Here is a 13,168-nt window from a genome sequence, read left to right on the forward strand (position 1 = left end):
AAACAGACATGAACTAATGGAATGCTCCCTACAGATATTTAAAATGCTTCCAATATGTGTCCTCATAAATACTGAAGGAAATACTATTGTTACACATCAGTTGATGAAGGATTTTAAGGACCACAAAAGTTGTTTATAAAGGATTTTAGGAATCAGCACTATGCCTGTACTATTTAACAGACAGGTGAAAAAGAGGGAATTAAGTGAAAAAGTTCACTGCATCTCCAAAGCTTTTCAGAAAGAGATGTACTGCCTGAGATCAAAACTGGATCCCAGCTGGGCAACAGCAGTTTGGGAGAACTGGTTATTTGGTGCACTGACATCACATCTTTACATTTCATAATGTTATGGCTTCAGCTAATTATGTTAATTGCTTGTCACAGCATCATAGAAGAGTAACCAAGACTAAAAAGATTCAAGAAATTACAAGATACACATTGAAACATTTTGGATTTGCATGCAGAAATCTATTGCAAAGCAAGAACTACCTTTTTCCTTTCAGAAGCAGATAAATCAGATTAGTTCAACTCTAGCTTCTTTTCTTCTGTCCCTCTTACACCACCTTGCAATACTACAATAAGAAAATGCTAAAAACTAGGAAGCAGACCTAAAAATAAGCAGCAGCTATGGCACTTTGCATTGCTGATCTGTAAGATTAGTAACCATAGGTTCTTTGAATGGTGTTAAATTTGCAATAATTTAAATTCACGGAAAGAAGCCAAATTTCCCTCTTCATATCACTTTACTGATTCATTTGAAATTTAAAATGTGAACACTTCTTTTTTCCTCTGACATATGTTACTCATCGCTGGTAAACTCCAGATACCAAAATCACGTCCGTGGGATGTTTTGGGGTTTTTTTTCCTCTCGAGTCTTTTCTTCCTCCTCCCCTTCTTTTATTAAATTAGCAACTGATCCTAACACATTCACAAAAGATATAGTATAACAAAAAAAAAAGAAAAAAAGAAAATAGGACAGCCTTACTAAAGACAACTTATCTCTATATAATTCAGAAAAAAGCCAGTGTACCTCAAGATGTTTGGATGTGAGAGTCTATTCATAAGTTGAACCTCTTTCAGCATGTTTGCTCTGTTGCTGTTCAGTGTGTTCATCTTCAAAGCCATTACCTGGTCTGAAGTTCTGTGCCTTACCTATAGGACAGAAGCAAAAAATGGTGAGGATGTGAAATGCAAGGCTGAAAACCCAGTGATGTTGTAGTACAATGTAGAGATCTTTCATGACGAATGATGATCTAGACTCCAATTTCTGCAGGTTTTATCACAGACATGACTTTCCCTAAGCACGCTACACAAATAGGAAAAGGCATTTTGCTCTTCTCTTGCAACTCACAATGACAGAAAGCTTGAGAAGTTGAAAAAAATTATCAGCTTCTTAGTACAAATGAAGGAAACCACTTATGTGTCCACAGAGAAAAAGTTTCTTCTCCAAGATCTACGAAACTCACCTTCATTCCACCCATATCCCTCTTTTTTACCCCCTGCAGTGGTTGCTGTCATTGTTCACAGAAGGGGTTATGAGAGGAACAGTTGGTTATGGCTACAGGGCAGATTGTGGAGGTATTCTAAATTTACTTCTGAACCAAGACTACGAACCAGCTCACACACTGAGTGGACAGAAAGCGTTTGTGCCAACCCCCAACCCCTGGTGCAAAGCAGAGAGAGGTTCCTGGACACGGTATTGCCTCAACCAGGGTGTCAGTATTGGCTGCAGAGTGTTGGCATGAAAAGAGGATTTCTCCAGGAACTGCAGAGAACCAGCACCCAGTTCGGAGTCACCTTCCCCGGTGTGACTGTGGCCATTTTTAACTTGATACTCTCAAACCAGCCCATCTGTCAACACACCAATGTTATGTAGATGTGTGCTACTGTGAGAAAGGAGCTGTCACCATGATGTAAGGTTGCCAATCCTTTGAATTTCCCTGCAGTTGGGCATTCCCACACACATACTGGTAGTATTCATGGAAACTGTGTCACCATTTTCTCCCTACATTGGTACCTGCAGCTCATGCACAGAAAACACGCAGTTCCCAAAATACTGAACTACCCCCATAGCAAATTGATTCATGTTTATGGAGATTAGTTTAGGAAAGTCTGTCTTGCAAGAATTTAAGAGATTCACCAGCTTTCTAATTTAAAACTGAAATTTACTTTATGATGTAGGTACACACAAACTACCTATGTTTTAAACAACTGCAGCCTGCCTGCTTTTTTTCCAGAAGACTCCGCACATCTTTTCCAGTAAGCTGTGATATGTTAATTGCTGTTTATTTAATTAATTAAATTGTTAATTAATTATGTTAATTACAGAAGGAACAGCTGAACTCATGATAAGCAGGTGCAAGAAAAAAGTAGGGTATGGTTTCAGGCTCCCTGGTAGGTCTGTGGCAGCAAGGGATACCCCTCTTTTCAAGTTTTATTTGCACACCATACCTGCAAGAACAAGGGGCATATTTTAGCCAGACATTCTCATCTACACACAAAGCACATGAATTCAGCACAGGGATGCACTGGGAGGAGAGGGTGGCACGTTTCAGGTGTCTGCCTGTTTAAACGCTTCCAAGTTGCCCCTTCCCGTCCTAGTCTGAAGTATAGGGTAGCACTGGAAACATCCCAGATAAGTGTGGAAAACAACATCGAGGGGCCGAGGGAGTAGAAAAATAACCCTCGGATGCTTTTCCTCCTGCTTCCCCCCGCCTATGTAAATGAGCTCCTCAGATGCCTCACCTACAGTCACCCAGTAATCCCAGTGCAAGAAGGATCAGAGAAAGGGGGTGGAGGATATAGAAACCAGCACTGAAAGTAGAAACCAAACAGCAAGTTCATAAGCACGGGACTCCTCCTTTCTGTGGTAATATTGGCTTTAAAAGAAAACTGGTTGAACTACAGCTTTAGTGCATTATAACAAGATAATCTAGAATCCTTCTGCACACAACCTGTCTTGCCTGTTTGGCATGCTTATTGGTTTTAAGCAGGATGATTGCATGTTAAGTGGATGAGGTTTATTGTTACTTGCCAGGTTTCTTGTGTCTATTGTGTGCTTCCATGAATTTTTAATTTTACGCAGCTTTTGCATACCCAGCCAATTTGAATAAACAAGCTAAGCTGGACAGGTCAATGTCAATATATACAGACTTCTAAAACAAATTTTAGTTATACATTAGTTTTATTAGGAGTAATGCCTTGGGTGAGGGGAAAAAAAATTTAAAAAGCTTTGATAGTCTTAAGAAAGGAAGATTTGTTCCAACAATGTAAATTTAAAGGACTATGCTAAATTTAAAAAGGACTATGCTTTGAATCTATACACAGAAGTAGCTCAATCAACACCTGAGAGAAGGGCTAGGAATCTTGGGTGTTGTGGTAGAATAATTTGAGGTTTTCAGGGAATGGAAAAGGGTTAGGAATGTTGGGTGTTATGGTAGAGTAATTTGGGGTTTTCAGGGAATGGAAAAGGATTTGAAGAAACTTTAATCCTACAGGCAGAGAGAGGCTCTCAACAGAACTTACTCAGAATGAGCTTTCCACTGACACAGAAGCTTCAAGGTCTGCCAAAAGGGAATGAACAGAGGTAGAAGGTGAGCAAGAACTCTGATGGAGTGTGGTCTTGAACAGTATTTGCCTTCTCATTAACTCTGCCAGCTACCTCTTAATTTCCTGGCCATATCTATAATTCACTCAGTTCCATACCAAAATTTTCAGTTCTTTTGCCTCAACTCTGAGATAAAAGTAGAATCTATCACAGGATCTTTTTCCTTGTTCTGACTGCTCCTTTTAAGCTAAGGAAACCTCAGAAAAGAAGGTGGGTAACTTTTTGAGGCACTGTGTCCTACATGCTCCCTGGATTTTCAGGTCTGATATGCAAGAGGAAGTGGTCAGCAACTGCTGCTCAAAGGTCTGACTGCCCACAGTACTGACTCCACATACACAGAAAACTGAGCTGCCTTTGCAGAGACAAAATTTTTCATCCTCCTTTTTAGGCTATTCTGCTGTTCTATTGTCAGACCGAACGAGATTCTGTGGTGACATCTGAGCGGGGGTTCTTTTATTTGTTTTATAAAACCGTTTTCCCCATCCTTGGAAATAGCTCAGATTTCCAGCACATAGAGCAGCATATTCTGTCCATGTAGCTGTTCTCCAAATAGCAGCCAACACTGCACTATGCTTTGTTTCACTTAAAGGGCCACTGTAAGGTAACACTAGCAATTTTGTTTGAAGTTCCATATACTGCTCTGATGTTGGAGAATGTATTCCTGCCAAATCTGACAGGACAGCAAAATTCCTAATCAAATCAAAGCAGAGGTGGGAAAAAAAAAAAGGACTCTTCCTCTCTAGCTAGCTACCCTTTAAGCAAGGAGGAGGAAGCAGATCTGGAGGCGAAAGGGCATCTTTCTCCATAGGACAATAGTCAATATTATGAATAAAATCAAATATCCGTTTATATATTATGGAGCACAATGCTAATCACTTGGAATCACGGTAAGGCTAACAGTGTTCTCTCCCCTGAAGCACTGCTGGCAAACAGTATTTCTGTGGGAAGAACAGACTGACAGCAAGGAACTGACAGGTTCTGTCTTTCGGGTCTTGGTCAAACTCTCAATCCCTGATATAGAAAGCGCTGCCACTTACACAGCCCTCTGTGCCTCCCTACCCGTCAGTGACACCCTACACAAAATTTGTGTCTATTCTGGCATCCCTTGCCAAAACCCTGCCAAACTATTTCTTTTTAATCCTCCATCTCCTTTCAGGTCACCTCTGTGCAATGAAAGCATGGAAGTGATGTTTCAACCACCTGACCGCTCCAGAAGAAAAACTAGTAAATATTTTGGCAATACTGCTGATCCAATTTAACATTTGTTTACAAGGCACTTTGCCTCAGGCATATGCCTGTATACTCAACATAAACAGGGACTCACTGATGCAATTCAAACCTTTCACTGATGCAACTTGGAGATTGCTGCAAAGCTTTTAAAGCTGTTGACATTATTATTAATTAGGGCTCCTTGGATATCAGACCAAGTAACCTTTCAGCAACGTCTGGATCCTAGTGTCTCTGCTTAGAAACATTCTGACAATCCTACAGCTGCTTTGCACATGCTTCTGACTTCTCAGTCTGCTTACCTGTGTGTGTCTCTCCATCTCCAAGGTCACAGTAACCAGATATTGCCTCCCTGTTTTATTGCTGACAGGGAGATAAACTGTCCTTTTGCACTCTGATTCTTCTAGGATCAAAGTACTTTGCACTTTGACCTGGCTATGGCTAAGCAGCATGGCCTGCCTGCTCACTCCAAACCATGTTCTGGTCCTGGACCTTATCCCTTCCTTTACAAGCAAGTGAGAAAGTCTTGGATCCAGGTAAAGAAACAGTAATGTATTTAAAAGAAATCTCATAATAGTGACTAAGCAGGGCTCACATTCCAAAGAACTAGTCACTATATAAATGCTGTATCAAGTTCACAGGAGGACTATCCTGCAAAAATTTGATAGGTTTAATTTTCAGCTTGCTGCTTAGCTATAAAGTTCTTTATTATTAAAAAAATTAAATATAATTTACATAATTATTTATTACATCATACAGATCTATTAGGGCTCTCTGAAAATCCAAACATTTACACTACTTCCACTTTCTGCTGGACTGAAGGGGAGGCATGTTTAAGCAATAGCTGAAATCTAGCCTGATTTCATCTTTCACAAGGCCTTTTTGATCTGTATTCATTGTACCTTTCCAGGTGGCCTTAGCATAAACATCTGAAGAACATTTCCTAATACTGATATTATAAATCTGCCAACACAGCTTTCAGCTTTGCCCCTAGTTTTCCACTGCATTTTCATTATTTTCCAAATCATCATTATATAGCTGGAAGTATTTTGTCACAGTTTTCTTCCAAAGCCTCATTTAATTTCTTTCCAGTTTTTCCTTACCTTCCCCTCTTCTGGCATCCAGCCTCGCTGCTTAAATACATTTACAGATATTTCCTCACACAGCCTAGTCCATAAAATCACATTGCTGCTCTAGCACACACAACAATTCTTTCTTCACTCTTTTACACACTGTGGTCTTCGTTGGCCATTTCACCTTTGCCTTTGCTGCCATGTGTCCAAAGCACCATTTCAAAAGCAGTCCCCTCTAGTCCAAATACATGACCTTCCCTGAGTTTGCTTCCCGTTTCTGAGGTCACTGTACTATGCACAAAAATGCTGCATGTACTATTTTTACTTATACTGGCTCACCAACCTTACACTCACCAGCTCAAGGATTTCCTCCACATTCAGCCTGCAGCCTTCACACTAGTGACATATACAGCAAAGGCTGAAGAGTCTTGTACTTATCTGTGCCACCTTCTATCGACCTCCCTTCTGTAACAGCCTCCATCCTCATCTGATTTGCAGGTATTTTCTCTTGTGATGACAAGAGATGAAGACATTCCCTTAGTTACCTTTCTAGGCCATTTGCACTAACTGTGCTATACAGTATAACTTCAATTGACTGAGCTGAGAAAGCTCTTGAGGCACGTGAAATGATAGAAGTAATCACTGTTAAAGAGACAAGGTTTCATCATAAGAGTCCCTGCTAAATGACAGGGAAACAGTCTTTCACAGGGAAGCAGACCAGCATTTGGCTCTGATACAAGACTTCTCTCAAAAACAGATTTGGTGCTGTGACAGGAGAGGGAATCTTAAAGAAAAAATTAGGGTAACCTGTATTTTATCCAAGTCTCACAGTCAAGCCACCAAGTCATCACACTTACAGGGACATCTATTCATGGCTCGAGGATGAATGTGTTAAAAGAATACCTAAGCTCTATGGTTGATTGAAGAAAGCTCCCTGCAGCTGAGAAGACAAACCTGTTCTTCAGCTCAGATCACAGTGTTTGTAAGTCTGGAATCTCAAATGTTTTTCTAAATATCAAGATGTACCCACTGCCAGACTCACATCTCCGTAGCAGTGACACCTATATCAAGTCCAAAAATCTCATGTCCTTAGGAAAATTTGCAGTTAGAAGCTTAAAGAAATACATTGGTCCAGATAATACTAAGCTGCTGTGTCGATGCCAGGGAGTCAGATGGGATTGTAGCTGTTTTCAGAGTAGTAATACAGAATGTCACTATACTCTGACTTCTTGCAGCAAGAGAGAGGCCTGCCAAGTGTAACAAAAGTTTGCCAAACAAAACTAGTCAGCATGTGTTACAAGAGCTTTAGCACAGGTTCAGAAGATGTACAGAAATTAGGCACAAAACAAACCCCAAAACCTTTTAAAAGCCTGACAGTAATTGTGGCTCTACTAATTTCCACTACTAAAAAGATTTGAGAGAAATACACAGAAAAAGTTGGATACTACTGTTTTCCCTTTAGTACAAAAGCTTGGCATTGGTCATCAAACAAAAGTCCTGTTTTGATAACTTTAGTAGCTTCTAGCATCACCAATTCAGGAAAGTAACAAGTTCAATTACTACAGAATATTCCATACCTACAGTCAAACAAATCCTCTGATTTTTTACCAAACTAAAGTGAATTTACAATTAGCAAGACAGCAGTACCACTGATAGTTTGTAAATCCACTTGTGTGACAAAAAACCACTCAATTTTTCTTTTGCATTTTGTTTTTCTTCATTGCCCAGTGTAATGCAGAACCAGAGCCCAAAATAGAACACCCATTTATTTTAAACAAACCATTTACTGATAGGAATCTGTGCACGTATCTCTGCCATTAACTTGATCTCAATCAAACCATAAAGGCAAAAAGAGACTACAGGCTTATTTTGAGAGAAAGCACAAATTCATCAGAGGACTATTGTTCCACAGTTTGAGATGAGAGATAATCAGGCACAACCCAGGGTGGGGAAGCTGACTGATTTTGTAGCAAGTTCAGCAGAATGTACCCCTATAAATTTCCCCTGCAATCAAGAACAAGGACCATGGACACCAGGTAAGTGTTGTTTTATCACAACCTCAGTAAATAGCTCAACCATGTAATTTATACCTGAGTCTAATATCACAGTCAGGAAAGAAAAAGAAATATTGAGTTTGAACTGGGAGCTTATTCTTAATATTCAATGTTAGCTATTCCTCAGTTCACTGAGCAACCTTGAGGATGGTACTTCCTTTCATTCATTTCCTCTCTGGCTGTATCTATAAAATGGAGATGATATTCCTATCTACCTGCCACAAAACTGGAAGACTGACATCTGCAAATGACTGTTGTAACATCCAGAGATAATACATAATCAGATACTGTATCTGTGTTCCTATTTTCCTATTTAATTTTTAATACTTATGGTTAAATATTTCCCTTGTTACTATGGGTTTACCCTGTATGAAAGATAATGGTATTTACATAATCTGCAGATGCTTTTGAAGCAGAAAACACTTAGAACTGAGTTTTCCTGACATACAATTGCACCTTCAGTCTTTTACAGTATATAAACAGTTTGGTACTGAGCATAGAGTCCCTCCACTACACCAATAATGTCATCACTGGTATTCATCAAATACATTTGTTGGCTTTGTTTTCAAAATCTGTATGGGAACCTTGACAGAAAGTTCTGTTTGAGGTAGAAATAATTTCTTTACACTTCCTTCATAAATCTTTCAAATAAACATTACTGTACATGAGTAAGGAAGTCTGTCTCACTCTCAGAACAGACCCCGTTGGCATACAATTATTGCTACTATAATCACAGTTACAGCACTAAAATTTGACCACAAACACAAATAAGAAGAGAGCAAGGAGCATGAAGGAGCCACATTTTGCTTCCTTGAAGATATTTCAGCTTTTATAAACTGATACAGTTAATAACTTTCAGCAAAAGTTCTAACTAGTTTCTTGTTATTTAAGACTCCATGAAACTGCTCTTCTTGAGAATTAGGTTCTCCTTCTTACACAAGTATCTAATTAAATATACCACACAACTTCTTATGTCTCATCATCGCCTGTAAAGGTTAGGAAGCACAAGAATTGGATTTGCAGGACTTAATTGCAGGCAGCTCATGTGTGAAGTTACAAACTGACATCAGTGAGTCAGTGTTAGACACACTGTCAGCTGTGGATTAGTTAACAAAGCCAGGCTGTCTCGGGATCGATCACTCCAGCGGATGTTTCACAGCTCTCTCCTCCCCTCAACCCCTAATCCCACAAGGCCATCAAACAGAAGGCCCCCACCTTGCAGGGCTTCTGCCCAGCACGAAGGGCCCTGGGGCCACCCCAGAGCACTTCCAGGCCGTGCCAAGTACAGGGAGAGTCAACAGCCCTGCTGGCTCCCAGACACAGGAAGCACATGGACAGGAGAAGAGGTCCCTAGAATTTGGATATGGCCTTGGCCATATCCTACTGGGAACAGGATGCTCTGGTGTCTTGCATACAGAATCCCAACAACTGCAGCAAACAGAAGCCCTAACATACAGTTGGAGTTCCTTTCTCTAATCATTACCAATGGTTATTAAGGGGTTATGAGGAAGCATTCCCCATGGATCTGAGACTGTAAACATCTCTTTTCTATTAGTGCCATCGATAATAATTTGCAGTTCTCATTTTTAGATTTCATGTAACACAGTAACATCTGTGCATGTGTGTGTATTAACATCCCAACACTCCCCAGGCACAGGCAGTGAAATCCATCACTGAAATACATTTAACTTTCCCCTGCTGCCAATACCAGTAAATATGTGTTCAGAGGGGTGTCTCAGAGGTGTCTCACAACGATTTTAAGTGATGCACTCCTGTTCTCTAGGCACAGTCATGTTAATACTGGACTTAGGCCAGCCCAGTTATTTGAAGAACAGTAAATCAGCACCTGTCTCTCAGTATCAGCTATGAATGAGCTTACACAAATGGGCATGTTTGCCAGCTGGCAAAACGCAGAAAATCCCAGAGCTGCCAACCCAGCACATCTCCACCCAGAACAGAAAACTAAACAGATCTCATTTAACTGTGCTTGAGAAATTATGATGGAAAACAAGACAAAAAGCACACAAACATTTCAGTGCCAAGGGAATCTTGCCACCTGCTTTGCCCCTGGGAAACTGCACAATGATACTCAGATTGGCACAACTTTTCCTCCTGAATAAAATCAAAGGCCCAAAGGACTCTGAACTACAGCAGTCACTGTACTAAACACAAAATCCAACCAGGGGGTTATCTCCTATTGCAAGGTCCCACTTGTTACAGTATCAGAGTGTCTGTCTTACTGTTGACAGAATTTGTGAGCATTCTCTCTAGTTGTGAGGGCAACAAAGACTTATCTCGGACATTCAAAACATATCAGTTGTTCAGCGAGGCTTAGGGAGAGGCCAAGTTTCCAAACAGGTGATAAATACATTTCAAAATGGACAATTTTACATTAAACTATGTTCCTTTTTTTGACTGAGTAAAAAAAGGAAACTTTTAGCATCAGATTTGTTTCAGCGATTTTTGTTCTGGCTTTTTAGTAAACAAACAAATCCCTCACTTTCAAGGGTAGTTCTGCCACACTTTCCAAATATTTCTTTTTTGAACAGAGGAGCTGGCTGACCCAACCAGAGAAAGCGAAATATAGTATAAGAACTTTGATTCGTTTATTTGCTTCACTCAGTATAGTTCTAGATTTTACTTGTAGTGACACCAAGTAGCACTACAGGAAGAAGTATTACAGAAATTTCTTAAAATTTTTCAACACCACTACAAAAGGCTTTCATTAAACCTGCTACCTGGTTATGGCTTTTGAGTCAATCCCAGTGTTTCCTCAGCTGGTGTTTTAGGGTGATTATAACATGTATATCTTTAGACTCCTAGCCAGAAAATAAATAAATAAATAACAGAACTTGTTTCAGACAAATGTGAACTCCATTCCACTTTGTATTTCAAAGCATTCTCAAATCTGCTGTGTAGGGGATTGTAGCCCTACAAATCAGATTGCAAATATCATTAAAATTCAGAATTGCCTAAGTAGGGGAGGAAGTATTTTGCCCCAATGGTGCAATCCATAAAGAATAGGGACATGGATGAGGTTTTTAATTCCTATATTAATGATCTGTTGGAGTAAGGCCTATTTATTACTACTTCTCCCCACAGCCCATGCCCTATAAAAGCATTTGCTAATTAAGTGACAAGGACTAGGATGACAGCAACTTGGCACCTCAGTACCAAAAAAATCATTAGCAAGAGGAAGACAACTGTCTGGTTAAGTGGTTACCATACAAATCATCTTAGCAGTTGGCAGAAGGGCTCCAAAAGGCTGATACTTAACACACCAGTATGAGACAAATCAAACTCACAAGACTTCTACTTTGACTAAGAAAGGACCAGCACCCCCAGGATTTATGCCTCATCTCAGTTCCAGAATGGTGCTTCTTCCTACTCCTGACAAGAATCAGAGTAGAAGGACAGATTAGAACCACCTCGCTGATACAGCTCTAGAGCTTGAAATGAAGTTTCAGAATTATTCTATCCTTCTTGGCCAGTTTACATAATACCCAGAGTGACTGTATTCCCAAACAATTAGTAGTTTGCTTTAACACTAAGTTCACAGAAGAGACCCTAAGCCTCAAATATCTCACTTCTGTCATCTTGAGCAAGCTGAAAGAGTTTCATCCACTAGCCAAAAGGGAAAGATTTTCAGCCTAAAAATGCGACTAAAAGTCACACATGGACAAGAAGACTTACTGTCTTTCTAACAGGCATCATATCTCACAGGGAGGGCAGGGACAACTCCAATGGCTCTGCCCCACTGAGAGAGAGGAACAGTGCCCCACACCTGGGTGAGGGAAGATATGCCCTGGTCAACTGGGTGTCACTTGTCAGTCACAAAGCATATTCCCCATGCCCACAAGATGAAATATTAGATCTGCATAACCAATACGTAGGATGATCCACTTATTCATTTCCTACTCCTTTTCCACCCTACAAGGATGACTTCTGCCACTGTGGAGATGGAGGAGGTATGAGGAAAGCATTTACAGATGATGGAAGGAAAATCTTCCAGATGCCTTCTCACTTCCCTGGTAGATTTTTACCATCCCTTTGCAAAGAGCTTCTGCCCTTCCAGCTCAAGCAGGTAAAGGGAACATCCATGCACATCGTTTTCACAGGAAATGAGAGCAACCTAATCTATTGTTGGAGGCTTTCCAGTCCAGTGTGGTTATGATGCAAACACTCCTCTCTTGCTCAATAAAACTGATTCTTCAGAGACACCTGGGAGTTGGTATCTCCCGTTGGAGTCTCTACTATCAGCTTTAAAGAAGAGGTTAAGGAGTTGTCCACAAAGAATGACAGATAAAAGTTCCTTTTGCCCTGGGACAAAAGGTTGAAGAGCAAGGTGACATGAAGCCTATTCCCACCCTATGCTTTTAACTCCACAAATCTATAAAGCAAAATAAAACACAAAGCTGTACAGTGTGGTAGGAAGGCCTAAAATAAAATGGCAAAGCTTAATGTAAGCAAAACTTGCAGAAAGCAATTATGCATACCGGGGAAGAACCAGTTTCCAGGAAAAAAGAAAAAGTGCTATTATCTCCAGTATAGTATTAATGACAAGAGAAAAACTCTTGTTACTGCATTATAAGTCTGGGGACATGATACACACACAGTGTTAACCAAACTATGGTTCCAACAATACCAAATCTCATATACAACAGTTCCTTTAAAGAAAATCCCCTACACACAGTTAGCCTTCCTATCTTCCCCTACACAAGCTTTCTGCCTAATTAGGTTATTTTATGGGGATATTAATGTCACCTCGAAGAATGGAATGTTGGCCTGACGTCTGATGACAAAGAAATGAAACTGTTAGAAAGAAAAAGCCAGAGATGTATTAAGAGTCAAATTCATGTCTTAGTTTGGTATTAACGAAAAAAGGAACTTCTTCCTGTTGTCAGTTTATGCTGAGAGTTTTGAAATAATAATAAAAGGGTATGATAGGATTAAGAAAAGCTTGCCTCCAATTGAAATGCCCAGAAATCTCCTTGATTTATACTGACAATTAACCCTTTCCTCCTTAAAAGAATTCAGCAGGGAAAGTACTGGCTTGACAGTCTTGAAGACAGATATCCCATTTATGAAGCAAACAGACACACACAGAGGAGAAAGTAAAAACCTCCTTGTAGAGCCCTGGGAGAGTGCTGAGGCCCTGTCCTGCAGGAGGAAGCTCTGTTCCAGTTCTAATCTTGGCCATTCTGCAAA

General features: G+C 40.1%; 1 protein-coding gene across 4 annotated transcripts in view; it reads right to left on the bottom strand.

Moving 5' to 3' along the window:
• Positions 1-13,168, bottom strand: part of TESK2 (testis associated actin remodelling kinase 2) — a 106,544-nt gene that overhangs the window by 48,260 nt on the left and 45,116 nt on the right. For all 4 annotated transcript variants that reach the window (XM_039384705.1, XM_027747097.2, XM_027747094.2 and 1 more), the window contains one exon: positions 1,030-1,151. In XM_039384705.1, the coding sequence (XP_039240639.1) occupies positions 1,030-1,151 (122 nt within the window). The remainder of the gene's footprint in view (positions 1-1,029; positions 1,152-13,168) is intronic.

Source organism: Pipra filicauda, unplaced genomic scaffold, assembly GCF_003945595.2.
Source record: "Pipra filicauda isolate LSUMZ 115617 unplaced genomic scaffold, ASM394559v2 scaffold36_size6622888_pilon, whole genome shotgun sequence".
NCBI lineage: Eukaryota > Metazoa > Chordata > Aves > Passeriformes > Pipridae > Pipra > Pipra filicauda.